At 41.2% G+C, this 21140-nt stretch overlaps 1 protein-coding gene across 4 annotated transcripts in view; it reads left to right on the top strand.

Annotated features, from left to right (window-relative positions):
• Positions 1–21140, top strand: part of aopep (aminopeptidase O (putative)) — a 75718-nt gene that overhangs the window by 15123 nt on the left and 39455 nt on the right. For all 4 annotated transcript variants that reach the window (XM_030104340.1, XM_030104339.1, XM_030104342.1 and 1 more), the window contains 6 exons: positions 8366–8579; positions 9518–9624; positions 14657–14759; positions 14945–15052; positions 15586–15629; positions 19048–19108. In XM_030104340.1, the coding sequence (XP_029960200.1) occupies positions 8366–8579; positions 9518–9624; positions 14657–14759; positions 14945–15052; positions 15586–15629; positions 19048–19108 (637 nt within the window). The remainder of the gene's footprint in view (positions 1–8365; positions 8580–9517; positions 9625–14656; positions 14760–14944; positions 15053–15585; positions 15630–19047; positions 19109–21140) is intronic.

The raw sequence follows: 21140 nt of genomic DNA, 5'->3' as shown, positions 1-21140 counted from the left end.
TCGACCTCCTTTCATTTCCATTGTTGTCTGAATAACTATGATTACAGTGCAATAAAGCCATATCAGGTTGATCCTCCACCTTGTTTTGACTGTCCAATGAGGACACCGGCCTCTCCATCGCATTGATGGCATCAATGTTATATGACTTTAGTCTTATCACATCTTCTGAATCAACGGTATAATGTATTTACACAAAATGGTTTTTCTACACCGTGACCCTGAAATGCCTTATTTCCCAAATCTTCAATTTTTACTTTAGCTGTCTTTAATGCTAAATGAGTTAATGAGCTATTATCCAAATAGGATCCCACTGGTTCTCTGTTGATATATTGAGTGGTTTAAATGACTGTTTTTAACAACTCCTTTGCTTGTTGTCCCTTCATCCTCTGTTATTATATTTTTATTTCCATTTTGGAGATGTAGCAATATTTTATGATGGGGGAGGAATTCGTACAAGCCCATTGGTCCTCTTTTCTCTCCTTCACGGTTTGGTTTCATCTTGTAATTCTGGAGTATATTTTTATTTTGTGCAAATAACGATTTTTTAATCAGTTCTTATTATACATGTGTAATTTATTATCTCATCTTAACTCATAAAAGCCTCAAGTAATATTTGCATCTGTGTCTTGATGGTTGTTAGTGTGCGCTAACCTCCAGAGTTGGAGACATGAATTTTTTTTTTGACTTTTATTTGTGCAGATCTTTGTGTTTTTCATTGTTCATAGATCCCCAAAACACACTGCATCATAAAAACACATCGACTTGCTTTAAAGGGAAAATCCTGCATATTGTGCTTCAGGTCATATTTTTTTATCATCATCAAATGAAATAAAAAGCGAAGTGATAGACATCCCTACAATGCTGTCATGGTAGTCAGCTGTTTGTGGTATTGAAAAAGGTATTTTGTTTAAATAGTAATTTGCATCACCTTCATCATTGGTGTTTAAAAAGTGTTACCTTTATATTAAATTCAGTGCGTATGGGGTTGTTTTTTTATTTGAGATGGGAAATCCAGATAAGCTGGGAAAGTGCCAAGAAAATGAAAAACGTGCAAACGGACAGCCCTGGATTGTGTGTTTTCATTGACGTTATCATGCTTTTTATCAGCATTGAACTTCACAGCCGCACATTTTCGCCTTATTGCGTTTCAATTCAGTTGTTTTGGGGCTGGTTGTCCATGCCACTATTGCATAATTGTGCTGTATGTGCATTGCGTAAATGAATTGTAACATACTTTTGTCAGGGCTTTTAATCTGCACTGTATATATATCAGCTTCAGGGTTTTGTCTGACAGACAGGCGGCAGCCTGAAACGTCTGTGCAGAAGACAGCTCTGCTCACAGGCTAATTTCACTTCGATCTCGCCTTCATCCATCTTTCCATTCTGTCAAACACTTCTTATATAGCCTCGTACCACTGAGTCGTCTCACTTTCCATCTCTTCACTGTCTCATTCTCTCACATTATGTAAGAAAGAAAAAAATGAGTCTATTTATTCTCCTAAAGGCAAAAAAAAAAAAAAAAAAAAGTCTGAAATTATAATCCTGTGAAACAGATTTGTTCTGTCTCTTTCATTGATGGAAGCCAGAAGAGGGCTCTGAGTGCTCTCTGATGAGTGATGGGCTCTGCATGCAAATAGCTACAGCGATGCAAGAATGTGGGTTATGACACACAAATGTCATGTCAACATCTCCCCAAGGCTGACTGGATTTTTTTTCCCATCCCTGACAGATGCACTGACAGTGCTCTGTGTTAGCTCTCATTAAAATAAACTGCATATCTCTTTTTTTTTTGAGAGAGAATCCCATTGAACTGTGTTATATTAGCACAGGACTGCATTTCTTCTGGATTTTCTTCATGTAGAAACATATTCATATTTACATGATTCCTTTTCTTTCCACCACCTGTAGCTTGTTAGTGCGCCTCTCGCAAGTGTCAGTGCTTCCCCGCTGTGTCATTCATTAACAAATCCTGCTGTTTGCTCTCTGGCATGTTTGCAGCAAGTCAGCATTGAGCCCTAAAACATTTTGCTTCTACAGACAAACAAGTGTCTATGTGACACATGAGCATCAGCTTCTCAAAAAAAAAAAAGAAAAGAAAAAAGTACACACATACACACGCACTCACACAAGAACATTCCTGTGGCTTGACATCAGTTTTTCAGCTCGGCACTAAACAAGGAACAAACTGCACCGTGGATTGTTGTACTGTTTAGAGGGGGTGAATCAGACATCTGCTATCGCTTCCCAGCTGATACGCATTTAAACTAGATTTACTGAAAGTATGCGAGTGTGTGTGTGGATGTGCATGTCTGTGCCTGTGATGTTCCACTGATTTATGTGGGTGCTTGGTTATGCCTGCACGTCACACACACACTTCTTGTGTCTTCGTGCATGTTTGTTTGTGTACATTTGCATCGTTGACCTCATCAGGTCACAAACTGATCTGACCCCGCTTGGATATACATTGGATATACATTTTCAGTCACATGACCACATTTCGTGGTCCTCTGCGCTGAGACCTCGCTTATTCCAAACTTACAGAGCGTTGCCGCCTCCATGATGCTGATAAGTTCTGATATCTTCTCCGCAATTTATTTTCAGGATCTGATGCAATGAAGTGCGTGTGGGTGGGGCGGCTCTCTGGGGGCCTCAGCCTGGCCTCCGTTCATGTGATCAGGCCCTACATGGAGTGGCATTTGGCCTGGCCCTGTGGGGCCCCGTCTGGGAGCAGAGAACTGATCTGCAGCCAGCCAGGAATGCCAGACATTTGAAGTCAGACTTGTTAAAAAAGAACGAAGGCTGGTAGGAGTTTGGTCAAATAGGCCCCTGTGTCTAAAATAGACCACAAACTCTGTCCGAAAGGGAGGGAAGTGAGACAAAGCTTCTTCCCGTAGGCTGTCACGAGGAAAGCCCCTTTAACCTTTGCTTGAATAGAGAAGAATTTTTGTTTTCTGTCTTCTGTGGAGTTTTTTTTTTTTTTTGTTTTCCTTGAACTCTGAATCTGTCAGTGTGTCTTACAAGTGTTTGCATGCTTCTGTGTGAGTATGCAGTTATGTGTGCATTGTGTGAAATTTCACCAGCAACGCTGAAACTGTGTCTGTGTCACGCCGGTTCAAAAGCGATCACACCAGACAGAGCGAGCGAGAGAGAGACGACATGCACATGAACACAGAGCCAGACTTCTCGCACTGAGTGGCAGATGACAGGAAGTCATTGTTTTTTTGTCTTTATCCACTGATATACATCTCAAATGATCTTTCTACTCACTTTCTCAATTATCTTGTCACTCACTTTTTTTTCGGTGTCTTTCTCTGTGTTGTCCAGGTTTGTTTGTTTTGTTGTTTTTTTTTTTTACCCCCTTGCTCTCATTTACTCATACAATATACACACTCAGCTCTCATCATCTTTTTGCTTGTCTCCGGGCCTCTCGGGGCTGCTTCGCTGGTGTCCCAGCTTTGGGCTGAGCCGGGCCGGGGATGTCAATTACAGGACCATGATAGGGCCCCTGCTGCATTATGCATGGCAGTGTCCTGCTGGGGAAAAAATGGCCTACAGCCAGAAACGATAGATGGAGGGATGGAGGGATGAATAATGGATGGAGCGAGAGATGGAGGAGCGCAACACCATCACAATCTGTGTCTCGCCAAATTGAAGACTTGCCCTCGCTCACACCTCTGAAGCTCAGGGCCAAGTCACCCAGGGTGACTCAGAGTTGGGAGAGTGTTGTGTAAAAAAAAACAAAAAACAGGAGGACTTTAATCAGTATTTCATTTTGTGTTTTTAGACACACCGGAGTACATCCACCAGGAAGGTTTAGTTTTATGTCTTTTGTGTTTTTGTCTTTGAGTGCATCACATGAAGGCACTCAGAAACACTTATTTACATTCAAGCGTAAAACTTCTTTGTCTTCGTCAGATAAAAAGTCCGAAAGTACAATTCAATTTATTTGACGCGCTGTTCAGAGCATAAACAGGCAGTAGAGAGCAGAGCTAATGTATTTTACATCTAAAGGGCAGCTTGTTGCACAGCCAGCAGTCGATTAAAATATGAGCAGAGGTCACAGACATCAAAAGCAGACACATAACAGCGACGGAAAATAATTAATTTACATGCTTTGAAAGTCTTCGTGACCATTTCAAAAATCAAATTAATAATCATTATTCTTAATATGCAGTCAACAGGAATTCATTAATTCTTCTAATGAGAAGATCAGAGTTTGTCTCATTGAGTGCATTCGTGCATACTGTTCTCCATGTGGGCATCTTTCTGATATACCTTAGGAAATGTAAATTAGTTTAAAATCGGAACTAATGAAGGTGAAATGACATTTGATTTTTCAGTAAAGCTTGCTATTTGATAATTTATTGCATTCTCCTGTTATAATACATGCAGTGTTGGAAGTAAAAGCTCAATTATTCACATGGAGAAATGGGAGGGATAGCTTTAATTTTATTATTGTGGATTCTGGGAACCCTGTCACAATCGGCAGCTGATGAAATGTCACAATATATTTAATCATGAGGAAAATTAAATAAGACAAAGTTTCGGGGAAAGCACAGAATCGGAAAGTTTTCAAATGTTTTGATTATAGGATGTCAACAAGTGTGTGACGTGAAGGCAGCGGGGGGCATGAGTATAATGCATGTGTGTATTGCTTAATGCTCTGTGATTGATTGTAATTGTAGGCGTAATCAGCAGCTTTTGCAAATAATTTGTTTTTGAGTCTGCTGATTTGGAAACTGCAGAATTTTACACCAGTTGTGCGACACAAATTTCAGAAAAGTTGGGAAGGTCTTTGAAAATGTGGACAAAAACACAGGATGCAATGATTTATGAATCACGCTGTAAATATTCTATCTCAATAATATATGTTGAAAGTAAATATTTTATTATATGATGAACTAAGTGAACTATTACTAAAAGTACAGGAGTAAAGAAAGCCCTATCTATATAATTGACTTACCCTGTCTTGAGGGTTTGCATGTTCTCTCTTGGTATGATTTGATTTTCTCCCAGGATCCAGAAACATGTGTTTGAGGTTAACCTGTGACTCTATTGTTTGTCTGAGTTTGTGCATAAGACCATATTAAGTAACATTAACATTATAGTTATCGCAACAAAATGGGGTTGTGTATGAGGGTATTTCCCTTGTACTTTGTTTGAAAACAGCCCTAAAACTGTAGCTTGCTAATCAGATACAAACATTTATTTCCAGTAGACCATAGACCCAGATACTGGGTGAGAGTTTGAGAAGAGTGTGCAGGTAGTGCATGAGCATGAATGTCTGTGGAAGTCTTCCCATGCATGTATCCTCGACAGGTCCCTGATGTCAGCTAATGTCAGTCAGTGTATCAGCGAACGTGAAAGATGCCGTTGTTGTTATTCATCACCACTGTGGTGGGATGACACTATTTGTCACTATAGTGATGGATTCCGTCTCCCTCAGAGGAACATGTGCAGGCGCCGTCTCTGAAAGGCTGTCTTTGTGTTTCACACTCGCTCGCTCACACAGACGCACACAAACACGGCGCTAGAACTGACAACAAAAGCGAGCTTATCCAATTGTGGGGATTGGGGGGGGGGGATAAGATTATGGTACAAAGAAACTCATAAGGCTAATGTTAGCATCTCCTGCTCCAGTGAGAGCCTTTGTTTGTGTAATCAGGAAAAACACGGAATTAGATTTGAGATGCTGTATCGGAAATGATGCCCCATTGTATGATGTTGACATGATCCTAAATAACAGAAGGCGATGGCCTGCCCTCGATCTGATAAAACAATCCTCGGGGAAATAAAGCATAGTTGTGCTCAGATATCCGATTTAGTTTCCATTCAAAATAGACTATCAGGCAGGCCCAGCTAGCCGATGTCTTTCCTCAGTGTTTTCCTTTATAATTGACTTAGCTTGTCGCTGTGATTAGGTTAGGCCTTGGTAAAAAGTAACTCCTCTGTCATGTGGTGTTTTAAGATGCTAATCTTTTTTTGATGAGAGCAGCTCATTTTACAACCTACTGTAATTCATCAATGGCAGCAATATGTGGGCTTATTGCAGCTGCTGCAGTGAACTGTCAGCCTAATGGGTGATTTATTTGTAACTGTGGAGTTAAAACGCAGAGCCAGCTGAGAGGGGTAAACACTGCGGATCACTGCATGATGCTTACGTTTTTTCAATCGTTAAAAAAAACAGAAAGAAAGAAACTCAGCTAAAAATAAGCAGAACTCAGACATAAATACTTTCCTTCTGTATCATCGAAACATCTTTCAGCATATTTGACCTGAGCTATGGGTGGTATGACCCTCTGGGAAGTGCTTTTCACTCCGGACCTGCAGTCAGTCATAAATTTTTCCCACTGGTCCCAGGTCAATAGTTTCAGGACACTGAAGATCTCCAAAATGTGAAAGGAGCTACAGACAGTCCGGTGTTGTTGTATGGGCCAGGGTAGGCAGAGAGAGCGACCATTCATTCGCACCTCTGTGACCTCTCTCCCATTCTTCTGTTGAAGAATAGCCCGCCTCTCACGCAGTCGGCCTTAAGCCCCTCAGGGCACCCGCAGCTCATTGCATAAGAGAGACGGGAAGACTGTTCCAGAAAAGTCTTCAGCCATGACCTTGGCTTTGACGGAGCACTGTGATTGGTCCTCTCTTGCCAGCGCTGTCTCAAGGATAAAACTTGTGCATATATACATATGTATATATTCCAATTTCTCTATGAAGCAGAATGTGTGCAGAAGAAACACTTCATACAGCTGTTCTGTGATATCAACAGTGACATGCATGCTGCTCTGTGCCAGTGATTGTTCTTCTCCCCCCCCCCCCCCCCCCCCCCCCCCCACCCATTCTGGTCCAGACTGAAATACTTCAACACATTATCAGGTGCATTGCTGTGAAATCTGGTACAAGCATCAATGCTGTGCAGACTGGAAAGCATTAATGACTATTTCTGAGTTTTCAAACAGGGGTGTGGGGGGTGTCTTCGCCAGTTAAACAACCTACATTAAAAAGAAACCCAGAGCAGACCTGGGAAACATTGCCTTTATTTCAAAAGTCGCCTTTGTTTGTTTGTTTGTCAGTGGGTGTGCCTGCCAATCGTTTGGTTTCATTGTACTATTTTTGCAAATCAGAGATTTGGGAGGAGGTCCAAAGCCTTTTTCTTCAAAGTAATTTGGAAAGGCTTCAAGAAAAAAGGTTGGGACTTACTTTTGTAGATCGTATATCTTGAAGAATGCTGCCCTTATGAAAAACAATACAACAATAATACCCAGAATCAGTCCACTTCAATAGGCTACACCCTACCACCAAAAACACTGGACAGGTAAATGCCTGGAAAGTGGTGCTAAGCCTGCTTCATCAGTGCATTATTTACTCTACAAAAGCATTTATTCAGCAGAAAAGACTTTCCGAAGTTGCATCAAAGCTAAAATTGACTTGGTCCATTGTGAAGAACATGAAAACTAAAGTCTTAATCTGAATAAAAACAAAAAAAAAAAGGACGATCAGATATCAATAATGGCCGTAAAAGGAAACCATTATCTGCACGCTGTACAATAGTGTTTATCAAGTCACATTTGCTGACTGTTTCCTCTCCAATTTTGGTTGGCTCACAGCTTTTAATGGCTTATTGGCTGAAACGCCTAATGAGGCTTTTGAGATGTTTTGTCCCTCTGCACTCGCTGAAATAGCCTCTTATCTCCGGCATCACTAAAAGCACTTTAAGACTCTGTATGTGTGCATTTATGGAGGACTGTAGAGGCAAACACCAGCTGGATAAAACTCCAAGAAATTGTCCTTCTTTTTTGTTGTAGGTTTGTATTATCATAGGTTTTTTTTTTTACTTTTAGTTGAGGAGTTGACTAGTGGCGTTGAGCGAAAGGAACACGATGTTCTTCTGCGATGTTTGTACATAGTAGTTTGGTTTGGCTGGAGTACTTGATGGACGAGATGCTCTTTGCCAAATAAAATGGAGAATATGGAGGAAAGGATGAGCAGCCTGTGACTCCCATCGCAGCACATGTGTGGGTTTACCTTACAATACGTGCTCAGGCTAAGTTCTCTGTAATAACAGGTGTGCAGCATTGCCTCAGTCACTCTTTGATCTTTTAGTAGGGAGGCATGGTATGTCTTCATCAAAGTTTTTTTTTTTTTTATTTCTCTCTAACCAATAATTTCGTTTAACTATTGCTGCCCCCTCTGTGTTTTCCATGCTCTCCTTTACTTCCCGGACCTTCTTGATTACAAGTACATTGTTTCCCCCCCTCTATTTCAGTCCTCATCCTCATATTATGCTGCCCACTCCCTTTTTTTTCCCCCTCTTGCAATTCATTCCTGGCTTTAAATCTCTCTTGTTCATCCTTTATCTTTTCCTCAGCCCCCACATCATTTTCCTGTCCCAGAGCGTGTTGCCTGCCGGGAGGCTCAGTCCTGACGAGAACAGCCTCTCTCTCTGCGGGTCCCGGATTTGCCATGAGATAGCTCACTCCTGGTTTGGCCTGGTGATCGGAGCCAGAGACTGGACCGAGGAATGGATCAGTGAGGGCTTTGCCACGTGCCTGGAGGACATCATCTGGGCCCACGCACAACAAGTACAGTGCAATTTTCGTGCTTTACTGTTTCATAAAAGCGTTTTATGGTGGCTTCATCACTTGAAGTACATGAAAGCTTTCAGGATACGTCATTAACAGATGACTTTCTTGAGGAAAATATCACTGACAAAGTAACTGAGTTCATCCTGAGATGGAAACAGTGAATGAAAAACAACTACAGGATACATTTTTTGGGATGTTTATGTCCATTCATTATTTGTCTTCCAAGTGTACTTACCACAATATGACGCAGCGTTTTCCTGCTGTTTTTCCTGCTACTTGACATTACAGCCTTCCTTTTCCACAACTTCCAGAACTGTTCCAGGATTTTTAAATTTCACTGTTGAAGACTGAATGCATGCCATGTATAAATGATCACGACCTGGAAGAAATAACATAACCAATAATATAGAGGCAAAGATAAAATACCATGTTCACAACCTGAACTTTCCTAAAACATGTAAAAAAGTGATTAATCATTTTTTCCGCCTTGAAAGTGAACATTATAGATGATGAGAAAGGTAGACAAGAGATTAAAAAAGTCTGATTTCCATCGTAGAAATTGTATTCTTGATGCTACTTCAGGTTTAATTGAAGGTAACTGCAGGCCCAGACTTTCTAACAGAGTGCTTTATTCGTGCAAACACCTTTGTTGCAAAGTTTACTTCTACTTTATCCCAATAGCCGATGTGACGTAATCCTCCTACCTTCTTTTTCTAAACCATGTAGAGTTGCGAAAGTGTTTTTCTTTGTTCGCAGGGTTCATTTATGTCTGTGGTAAGAATGCAGGACTGGAGAAATATGTCGACAGAGATTTATTTGCCAAAATCAGTGAGATATGACAACAGAAATAGTACATGTGTCGAGGTATGAATCATAGTTTCCCTTGTATTTTATTGTGATTTAATTTGTTTTAATCCATGTGTGTGCCTTTCCAGCTTTCTTCCGAAGAGACAATACAGCAGTTTGACCTGAAGGCGCTTCTGAGGTGGAGGCGACTTTCTGATGAGCTGCAGAACTCTAAAGAGGAACTTCAGATCCTCAGGTTTGTGTCTCTTCTTGAAACTTTAGAAAAAAGCGCTTAGGAAAAGGTTGAATAGCTCTACAGCTGCAGCAGCTCTTACTAATTTGAACCCAAACACTTCATGCTGAAGAGTTCATTCCTATCAATAATAGTCATAATCCTAAAAAACGTTTTCTCACTGTTGGCTGTTGTATTGCGTTGTCAATAGCAGGCAATTCAAATCTATTTACATGTCTGTGTTCAAAGCCCATTTCTCACATAACCACTAAAGTTTAGTTAAAAAAAAAAAAAAAAAAAGGAAGTTTTGTCAAAAAATGTAGACATAAATCAAATTTCTCTGTTCAAAAAATGAATTTATTGAGTAGAAAAAACTGCAGATCGAAAGTTAAAATAACAGTTAATGGATGTATCCACCATCTTCTATATGATTTAATTTAATTTAATTTAATTCATATTAAATACTCATAAAAGAAATGAAATTCTCAAAATCGCACTGACTTCATTGATGGTGATGCAGCGTTTCACATGCCAGATTTTAAGAAAGCCCATCCTCAGAATAAACTCTTGAATTCACTTTAAGGTGACAAACAATGGTTGATCCTGTAGGTTTGTTTTTGTTTGTTTTTTCCCCCCAAAGTGAATATTTATTAAAAAATCATTTTCAACTGACAACTTCAAGTGAGTTTCTTGTATAGTTTCCACTGCAGGTTCAGTCCTCCTCCTTCAGGTCGGACTGTATCCAGCCTTTTCTTTGTAATTTTCACACAAAAACACACACGTGACTGTAAGGTAAATACATTCCAGGGGTACAGGTGAGGCAGGTGTGGCAACAAAGTCTATCCAGGTGTGCTGCGCTGTCATGTCTTAGAAAAGCTCATAACATAAGGACAACAACCACACACAACCTCTTCATCTGAGCCTGACAATGTGGGACCCACACCCTGTTTGTTTTACCTAGAGTGGAAGCGCGGTGTCATCGGGGGATTACAGGTATAAACCCCAGCTGAGACTTAACCCTTTAATCATCATAAAGGCTTATTCGCTTTTATTTCTTATTTCTCAATTTATATCCACATCATAGTGGTCATAAAAGGCACTTAGAAATGTTTTGTAGTATCACCTTTCTCTGCAAAATGCTCCATTTTGAACACTTTGAACTTGTTCAAATTACAAGGGCATTCACTTAATTCACTCGCTGCCTGGTACTAATCCTTGCATCACAGAAACTTCAAAATGTAAAGTGTTCCAGGAGTCATGACTGTGGCAGAGTGTAGATTGAAAGTAGGTATGAGAGTGAAAGGGTTAATCATGAACTTGAGAGCGGTGTCACCATCTATCAGGGTGTTCCCCCTCCAAGACCGACACGCGGGTGATTAGGAGGATGGGGATTAGGTTTCTCTGCACCTCATGGGGTTAAATCAACAACACATATTTCTGACTAGAAAAATGCAAACATAATGGACCGAAACATGGACGCGGACATTCCTGCCTACATGCACGGCTGCATGTGTTTCGACCTGTGTTGTTTTAGTGTTGAAAATTGCCCAGGTGACAAACAAAGAAAAGCAATTTTTCAAACAAGTCCATCAGTTGTAGAGCTGAGTAAACAAGAAGAGGAATAAAGAAAGCCTGATCACATTCAGAGCATGTGTAAGGTTCACACATAAGAAACTTACTTCATGAATATGCCCCTTTTTGTTCATTTATGTACAGATCAGCAGAGGTAATTCATTTTAATTGTATACATATCATGATCGTCTATGGTCATATTATGTCATGTTTAAGAAGAACATGGTAGGGTCTTTGTTTTCTCTGGGATATCTGAAATATTTCCAAAGGATTTGTCAGACATCTTCAGCTGAAGAGTGCTGTCATTTGGTGCTCTTCACAATGAAAACAGAGTCACTGTTCCAACAAACGTAACCTCGATCATCTTCAGTTCACTGCAGTTCAGCTCAACCTGCAAGAATGGAGCTCTTGCTTTGAGAGTTATTTCCCTTGACATCATCCATATATATTCCAGAGAGATAGAAATAATCAAAATAAGTCATGAATCAGTCTACCGTCTTTACTATCTAATCCAACTCCAACTTGGGCTGAAGGTTGGTGGAGTGAAAGTAGAGAACAACCTGGACAGATCACCAGACCATCATGCAAACACAGTGACAGTCACACTCAAATGTACTCTTTTCAACTGTGGGAGTAAACCAGTGTACCGAGAGAAACCAGATAAACACACACACATACACACACTCAGGGACAACAGACACACTCTACACAGAAAGGCCCCAACTCCAGACTCAAAAAATGTCTAATCTTGCTCTAAGAATGCTTACCACTCCACCTATTTGCTGTAATATTCTGCAAAGCATACTTTTTTTTTCTTTACATCTTTTTGGCATATATGTCCATCTGATTATAAAAGCCATTCTGAAATTTAACGTAAATACTAGCTCTACTGCTCTACTTTGTAATATGGACTAAATGGCCTATATGTCAAAATTATCAACAGCTATCAAAACACATCTGCAGTGTGGATAGAAATGGTTTAGAGGCTCCGATGAAGGGAGGAGAAAAGAAGCACAGTGGCCTATGAAAGAGGACATGCACAACATCTTCACAGGTTTGCACACAGACACGCACACACAAAGGCTAAATGGCAGGTTGTTCTCTCCAAGTTCAGTAGGTCACAATTGACACCCCGTGATCCAGCAGGGGCCCCAGTGGCCGGTGTTTATCAGTCCATTTCAGATGAGTTATATTTAGGGCAGCCTGGGCCAGACGCCATTCTCCCCGCTGATTTACTGGGCTGCTGGGAGCGCTGCTCTACCTTATCCGGTTTCCACAGTCAACCCAGTGTAATTTGTCAGGATATGGCTCGCGGAGCTATAAACCTCTGTGTGCGTGTGCGTGCGCGTGTGTTAATGTGTGTGCGCGCATGTGCGTCCGGCATTAAGTTCTGTCAGTAATGGCTCCTGATTTCCCCTCGCTCTTTCTCTCCCTCTCAATCTCAGACACACCCAGGTGTATGCATGGATACACAAACACACACTCCTTTGCTCTCGTAGACACATGGCCTACAAGGCAGATAAGAGGACCATTTATTCTGACGTGCACTGAGCTATTGCGAAACGTTCGGGGCAGTGAGCAGCGATTCCTCCTGAAGTGCGAGTTAATCATCTCTGACAAAGAGACATATAAAAAGTGAGGGATTTATACATCCATACATCGCGTGTCTGGACGGTGAGATGGGTGGAGTCTCTTTGTTCAACGCGGCAGTGATGGATCAAGTCTCTCCCTGTCCGCGCTCCGCCACAAGTGTCCATGACGCATGAAATGAGCATGTCTTCTGCTGAAAATACAAGTTCTGTCATTGTTTTTGTGTTCCTGTCAACGGCCTCAGACCCCCGATTTCTCTATCTCGCACACACGCACGCACACAATTTCGCAGATACACCATGCCCCGCCGTCTTAAAAAGACTATTTCATCTTATCACCAGTAACAGGCAGACATGGACACGACGAGCAGGAAGGTGGACGGGAGCAAATCCACACTGCACTGTGTTTGAGAAGGGAAAGGATTATCGGTCATTTTGTAAGGAGAACCACAAAATAAGCCATTTATATTACATTAAAGTAAAGAGAACATTGCATAGTATAGATTTCCACCTGTTGCCTGTGTTTCTGTGTTTTTCAATGTGTCCCTTGAGAGGCTGACAGTATTGGCTGCTTTTAGTGCGCAGACACGTAAAATCCTCAGTGAAACGTTCTGAAATTGATTTTCCCAAATCAGGTCATTGGTTTTGTGATTTTCTCTCAAACATAACATTGGTATGACATGCATGTATGCAGTGTGAGCAGGAGCACGCCCGCATGATGAAAGTCCTTGTAAGAATGTCCAGTTGAATTTAGAAATTCCAGGAAACTGATGACTTCCTCTCTCAGTCCACTGAGCAAACCAAACATTCCTGTGTATCTCCTATCCTCCATTTCTCCCACACCTCCTCCTTCTCCTCCTCCTCCTCCTCCTCCCATCTCCTTTACTTGTCCTCAATCCTAATCTACTTCATCTCCTCCTTCTTCTCACCGTGCCTGGACCATGACTCAAACATATCAAATATTTGAGCAACTTTTGGCTCGCAGCAGAAATGTAACACAGAAAAAATATTATAAATCACTCAGAGTAAGAATTTCGATGTGTATCCGCGGCCTCTCTGATCATCTGTGCGTGTGTGCGTGCGTGCGTCTGGCCTGTCACGAGGCGGACCTGTAGAAGAGTGCTAGCCAGTGATGAAGGGTTTATTGATTGGTGGGCCAGGCGCCTGCGGTATCGACTTGGTAGGAGGGTGATTCTTCAAGGCCTTCCTATTGGCACACTGAGTTAATCTGCTCGTCCTGATCAATACCGGCTAACTGAAACTATCATTGCACAGCATCCCACGTCCTGACCGTGTTTGTTTGGCTTTTATTGGTTTTATGTGTGTTTGCTTGTGTGTTTATGGAGGTTGAAGGGATGATTTGTATCTGTGTGACAGGGAAAGCGGAACCCAGAGCGTGGCTCTTTTGTGCGGGTAGTCAGGGGTGCCTTTTTGTGGAAGTGTTATACGTCTGCTCCGTGAGTCACGGGCAGTAAAGTCAGCGCACGGCACTGTGAGGTCATATAAACACTATACTATGCTATTATAAATCTGCAGCTTGATTTTCAGCCTGCCTCGGGCAAAGCATGGCAACTTGGCAATGCGTTCGCCATTGAGAGGCCCGTGTGAGTGCCTGGATTTAGTGTTGCTGACAAAGTACTCTCACTCTGCTGAAAATGTGGTTTTCCTGCAACTTAAAGCTCTGCAAGAGTGAGATAAATTAGAAATTAGGTGTGCAGTTTCCTGCAAATCCAATTCTTATTTTTGTATTTTTTTTTTGTTACTTTTTAAACTAACTTCCTTTTTACTGTTTGTGCTAAAAATAACCCTTGGTTTACTGAAGTCTCCCCTCATTACCTGTCCTGTCTTCGCTCTGTGTAGTTCTAATTTCCGTTGCTCTGTTTGTCCTTCTGCAGGCCCAACACGGAGAGGACCGGCGAGGTCAGTGACTCCGGCTCGTCTACAGTTAAACACGCCCTCAACCCTGAAAAATCCTTCATGCAAGTGCACTACCTCAAGGTAAAAAAGACTAATGTGGCACAAGCACACAGGAAAGTACGAACAGAATACGGTAATGAAATGCTTTAAATAAATCAAGCTTGAAGCTGTTAGCATGCCCGTAAAAGTTGTGGAGGTTTCTGCTGGAGATGTTGCTCAGTGTGGATCATGTTTTGATGTCTTTATTTGTCTTGGTCTGTGTCCAGGGCTATTTCCTCCTCAGGTTCTTGGCCAGTCAAGTGGGAGAACAACAGTTCATCGAATTCTTCAGATTATTTGTCAAGAAATACCACGGGCAACTCATTCTGTCTCAGGTGAGGCTGTAGCAGCTTTACTTCATTAACTTGATGGAGAATTTCCTGTTTGACTTGCTGCTACTTCAGAAGCAGTTATTAAAATCTTTGTTCAGATTTGAGCTTTTTTTTTTTTTTTCATACGACCTGCCTCTGAGGTACAATGCTATCTCCATAAGCTAATTAAAAGCTGATTTGAACTCGACTGCCGCGGCATTGCGGTGTGTGCGAAAATGTTCCAGCGGCATCTCAAACTGATGAGCGCACATCAGCTCAGACACGTGTGTTTATCCAGCCGGGGCCACGCGGCTGAGGGATCGCACCTGGACGTCATGTGTGTTTGTGTGTGCGGGAAAGACATGTGATGTCCTCCACCTGGCTCCCTTTTCTTCAGTGGCACATTGAGTCTTCCCTCTAAATAATGGATGAAACATAAACACTGTTTGACCTTGTATTCTTGCTCTGCGATCAGGTATGGCTTTCTCTTTCATTCACCCCTCCCAGATGTCCCACATTTTTGTCTCTGTTTTTTTTTTTTCTCTCCTTTTGAATAGGATTTCCTGCAAATGTTGCTGGTTACCTTTCCCGACATAGAGCGGTATGTAAGAGTCCATGAATAATCCTTACGGTGTAATTCATGAATAATGTAAAATTGACCTGATGCATTAAAACCACTGTGTTTTGTTTAAGTAGTAGTAGCCTGATTTTATGTTGCTGACAAACAGGATATCTCTTCTTTAAGCTATTTTTTGTTGATGTCAGGGTTCACGTTTGGGATTATGGCTCGTTGGACATGACTGAAACTAACATTTAGTCTGTCACATAACCTCCTGAAATATGGGACAAATTCAGCTAAATGCAACACAATGCCCTGCCAAAAGAATGGGTAAAGAAGCCAAAAAAGCTTCTTCAATTCCTTAAAATGACTTAAAAAGAAATCTACCAGTGCCTGATTTTCATGTGGTTCTGGTTCACTTGTGTGGAAACCAGAAATTTTTACTAGAATATGAATATCATAATTGCTGAAGAAGAAAAAAAAAACCCTTCTACTCTCACTCTAAAATATGGGCCCCTTAATGTATATAATGTCATATGCAGCTGAATTGGCCGGTGGCTAACTTGGCCCTGCTGTGGAAACACAACCAGCGAAAGCTCCCAGCACCAATCCTGTTAAGTGAACAGTCTCATCCGCTCTCATATTAATTGAAGTGTAAAAGGATAACAGCTCCTCCTGCTCTCCTCCTCTCTAATTTTCCCTCTGCCTTTCTGCACTCACATAATCATTCAGTTCTCTATTTCTCCTGATTGCCTCATTAACCTCTTCTTTCGCCCATTTCTCTGTCCCTATTTTCTGTTCCTGTCTCTTTGTCATTCTTTCTTCCATCTTCAGGCTTTATTTCCCCCCATTGCTCCTCTTTTTTTTTTTTTTTTATCCACGTGTTTGCTGCGAATGTTGTCTTTTCCTTGCCTTTCCTGTCATGTGGAGCGTACTGCTGGAGTAGCAGAGATTGATTGAATTAAACAGAGGGAGTTGAGCGCAGTCAATATTTGGATCTGATGCCTCTTTCAGTAAGCAGCTCGCTGGAGTAGTGGCGTTTAGGATCAGAATAGACACTCGCAGCTCAGGGTCATGGTTGCTTTTTTTAATGACATGGCTTCATATAACCACACCAGACTATAAAAAAAACCCAAATACAATTGAAGTGTTTATGAATTCTAAAGTGAAACATGTGGATCTACATTTAAAGAAGCACTAGGGTATATTTCCTGATTTCTCCTAATAATAATCCACCATTATCCAGGCTTTGCAGCTGCTTGGAGTTGTGGCATGTTCTCCTATGTCACAATTCTTGTAAAATAAAAGGAAGTTTCCATTGTGGGCATGGAAAGGGTTGGCAGACACATGTCTCCTTTCCTCTTGTGAAACTTAAAGCTCACTGCTGTCTTGTCTTATTATTAAACAGCATTTGATAAGTCGTGCGGCGCATTAACTGTATTAACCTTTTGTTTCCCACACAAGAGAGGTATGCTGGCGTAACCCCATGTAATCCTACTTTATGGCGTCTCGCTGGTGGTGTGGCAGATGTTTAGTCTTTATTTACTGTCTGTGGTTCAAGTCCTCATGCCAAGAGCTGAGATTTCCTCGTGGTGAAGTCATTGACAGCAATTTTAATGTCCAGTTTCGGAACAAATGGGCGCTTTATTGGGAGTATTACATCTTTTAGAACACCTTGGAGTATAAAGAGGTTTTTATGAGCTTCAGTTTACAGTGGAATCACTCTTCATCCAAAATTGTCAGCTAATGCGCTCTTTGACAGGACTCTGCTAGTGTGTGGAGGCGAGGAGCTTAGACTTGACCTTGGAGCAGAGTGCCATTGCCTCTATATCATTTTTAGCCGCACTCATGGGTGGTGTGACTCAGAGTTGGTCAGTGTGTCTGTTGGTCCTCCAGATCGCTGTTGCATGGACACACAGACATCCACGGCCCATACAGAAAGAGTTATGAGCACTTTGGAGCACTGACATTACCCTGCGGCTCACAGGATTGAGAATACAGACAGTTAAAAATCTGTCTGAGGCTCTTTCTGGGATTCAGGAAGCAGCTGGGTGAAAGGTAATATCCTGATTTATGTCTTTAAATAACCAGTACTTGGAAATAATTACATGGTTCTTTCACGCAGCAAACTTTGGTGGGAATGCAACTTTTTACTAATTGCTATTATGATATCTAAAAGTCAGACAGTTACTTTATAGAATGTGAAAACACTGTCAGAGGTTTGTAGCAGCTCACTCTCTTACTCAAGTGTTGGTTTTACTGTTAGCTTGAATCTCTTGTCCTGACCAACACTTTTGCACTAAACTGCTGCGTATAGGAAGATGGGATCAGCTCACTCAGTCCTCCTGACTACAACACGAGATACCCTGAAGTAAGGTTTTCCATTTGCCTACTTCTTCAGTCAACAAATCTGTTTCTTTAATGGAGTGCAGGAGTTCGGATTACTTACCAGATGTAACTTGAGCAGAGCTCAATTAGCGAATCAGTCATTGGACTGACCCACCCAGTGCTGACAGCTCAGCTAATGTCACAACACCACAATATTACCACTCCTGATTATTAAGACATCATTCGTCAGTCCAAATAGACTGCTCGAAGTGTTTACGTTTTCTGTAAGTTGCACATTTAGAGAAACTCTTTTTCCTAAGCTAAAATTAGAGAGCATAAAAACATATATTTCACCACTAAAGCATATTTTTAGTAAATATGGATATCAATGAGATGTTTGATGAAAGCTGGGTAAGCAGGAAAGATGATGAAAAGGTATTATCACACCAGTGCAAAAAAAAAAAAAAAAAATCATTTTTTTAAGGTGCTTATAGAAAAATTACTGATTCTCTGGAAAAAAAGTGCAGTTTAAAGAAAGTAGGTTATCAAAAAATGTGAATTAGAATATTCCAATGCAAGAAACTGATCTACAGTTAGTGTATTTAACAGGAATGATTTGGGAGAAGCACAGTGTAGATTATTTCTCTCAGCGCAGGCGGGAGCAGAGTGAAGGATGTGCTGTGTGATTATCCTTTGGCTTTTTGTGCGCTTTGTGTATATACTTGCTGTTTAAAACAGCGGGCCGCTTGTGAAATGTTTGTTTGCACACACGTTTGTCTTTGTACGCCGGGTCTGTCACTGTGTGTGTTCTGCTTTTGGCGCATGACAATTTTCATAAGCAAGCCATCCACTGTGGCCACTTTTCATCTTTGAACACATACATTCACATATTTACTAACTGTGCATTTATATGTAGCGATCCAATTCACTGTCCCTACATGCCTGTTTGCTTGTCCTTGTATAGAAGTGTGGGTGTGCCCCTCTTTTGTTTAAGGTGTTGGCTTAAATCTCAAGTCTGCCATGACCCTAACAATATTTTCCCAGAGCCATGTTTTCATAGGGTGTCTTGGGCAATAACAGTCATTGCTGTAATAATAGGAATAATACTAACACTTGTGCCATTGTGTTCCAGAAAAGGCCTCACCCTCAGTGCTATTTACGCTGACTGGCTCGATCGACCGGGAATTCCAGAGGTATTTTTCTGTCTTTCTGTCTCCTCCATTTTCATTTAAAAAAGCATCAAAATGCAGGACTGAAAAGTGTTGCTTCTCATGTTTCTGTAATTTTGTCAGACACCCTTCTCTCTGAGCCAAGTTAGACTTAAAATGAGCACACAATTCAATTTTAAGTTCAAAATTAAATGCCATTATATATTTTCAGGTGTACACAATGCTACAATAATGAAGCCATAATAATTTTGCCATCATGTTTTGGTTTGTTAACATTTGTATGTTTCTGAACTCATCTGTGCAGGGACATAACAAATACAAAAAAATAAACAAGAACTTTTTTCTGCATTTTATCGTCTACACTTCAGTTTAAATTAAACTGCTTTGTTTGAATCTTGTTCCAGTGTGGGTCTGTGAGTAGGGACACTTTGTGTTTTTGGGATGAACATTCTTCCAAGTATAGATTACAACAGCGGCATAGCATTTGTCTCAGCGTTGAACAGCTGTAAATAGCTGTGTAATGACACTCTCACAATGACAATTATGGCTCATATTAGAAGTAAATCGCTGCCTGTATATAAATACCGCTTTAATGATGTGTGACTATTAACCAGTAGGCATTTAAGCACCACTTGATGATGGCTGTCTGGAGAACAGCATGTTCTGAAAACAAGCGCGGTTCACAAACGACTCAACCAAAAGTTGTGAATATCTCAGTTTATTTGAAACAAAGAAACAAAAAAAAAAAAAAAAAAAAAGAGAAGACATGGCAAGTTTGTGCAGTTCGTTTCATCATGGTGGCGGTGTTGTTGAATCACTCTCATCGGCAGTGATACCAGAGTGTTATTGTGTCTCGACAAGGTGAGCGGTGATGCTCAGCTTCAGCCCTCTGATAGACAAAAAGACCCACGGTTATAGACACTACGATTCAACAACCACACACACACACACACACACACACACACACACACACACACACACACACACGCACATGCACATGCACACACCAACCACGTAGCGGTAATTAAGATCAGTTACCATGGAGATGGGAGAATTGAAGGAGCTGTTAAAGTGGATTGATTGTGGTGTGTGTGCGTGTGTGCGCGTGTGTGTGTGTGTGTGTGTGTGTGTGTGTGTGTGTTGTTGTCTGGGAACCTTCACCTTCTAGATTATGTGATGATGTAACTGGAGCCCTTCAGAGGCCTCTCAGGGTGGGAAGGACGGCGTGGAGGGACTGCTGTTTCCCAACACCTGATTGGGCGATGGCTGAGTGTTTCTTGCCGAGGCTTTTTTAGTGTTTGATGTGCCAGTCACCCGCTAAAAAGATCAGCCGGATCGATTGAAACCTTTTACAAATGCAAGTGCTCCTGTATTATGTACACTGGACACAAACGCAATTTTTACCATCTCTCCCTCTCTCTCCCTCTCTCTCTCTCTCTCTCTCTCTCTCTCTCTCTCTCTCTCTCTCTCTCTCTCCCTCCCTCTTCCTTGCCATCCATCGCTTTACAATGTAGTTGAATTGGAGAAAGGCAGGAAAGGGTTTAGCCTAATAATAAACAATTACATTCACCAATCCTGGAGTAAGAGGAGTGGAATGAGAAGGCCAGTGCCGCTGCCTATTTTAGACTCCAGAGTTTAGATGAGTAAGCAGTCCCTTTGGGATAATGGATCTAGGCCGAGATACATTGTTTAAAAAAAGGCTACTCTTGATTCACCACAGCTTTCAGCCTCCAACTTTAACTACAACCATAACATTAATGTTTTATGTTTGCCTTTTTTTTCGCCTGCCTGTGTTATTAATAAATGTCAATAATTTTCTGTTCACCACATAAATCATGCTTCGTATTCTTCCAGGCAGAGGCTGGGTTTTTGATTATTCTTATCTCTATGTCTCAATTTTTTTTTTTTTTTTTTTTAGCTTCTTCGAGCAACAGAAATAGGACAATAATATACAGGCAAACACATTTGACTGATGTGAGAAAGAGAATGCAGCAAGGGTGAACTTTGATTAGAAAACCTCAGGTGGGTTTCAAACAAAAACTGTGAAACTCATAAC

Source organism: Salarias fasciatus, chromosome 12 (genome assembly GCF_902148845.1).
Source record: "Salarias fasciatus chromosome 12, fSalaFa1.1, whole genome shotgun sequence".
Lineage (NCBI taxonomy): Eukaryota > Metazoa > Chordata > Actinopteri > Blenniiformes > Blenniidae > Salarias > Salarias fasciatus.
This window is presented reverse-complemented; position numbering and strand designations above follow the sequence as displayed.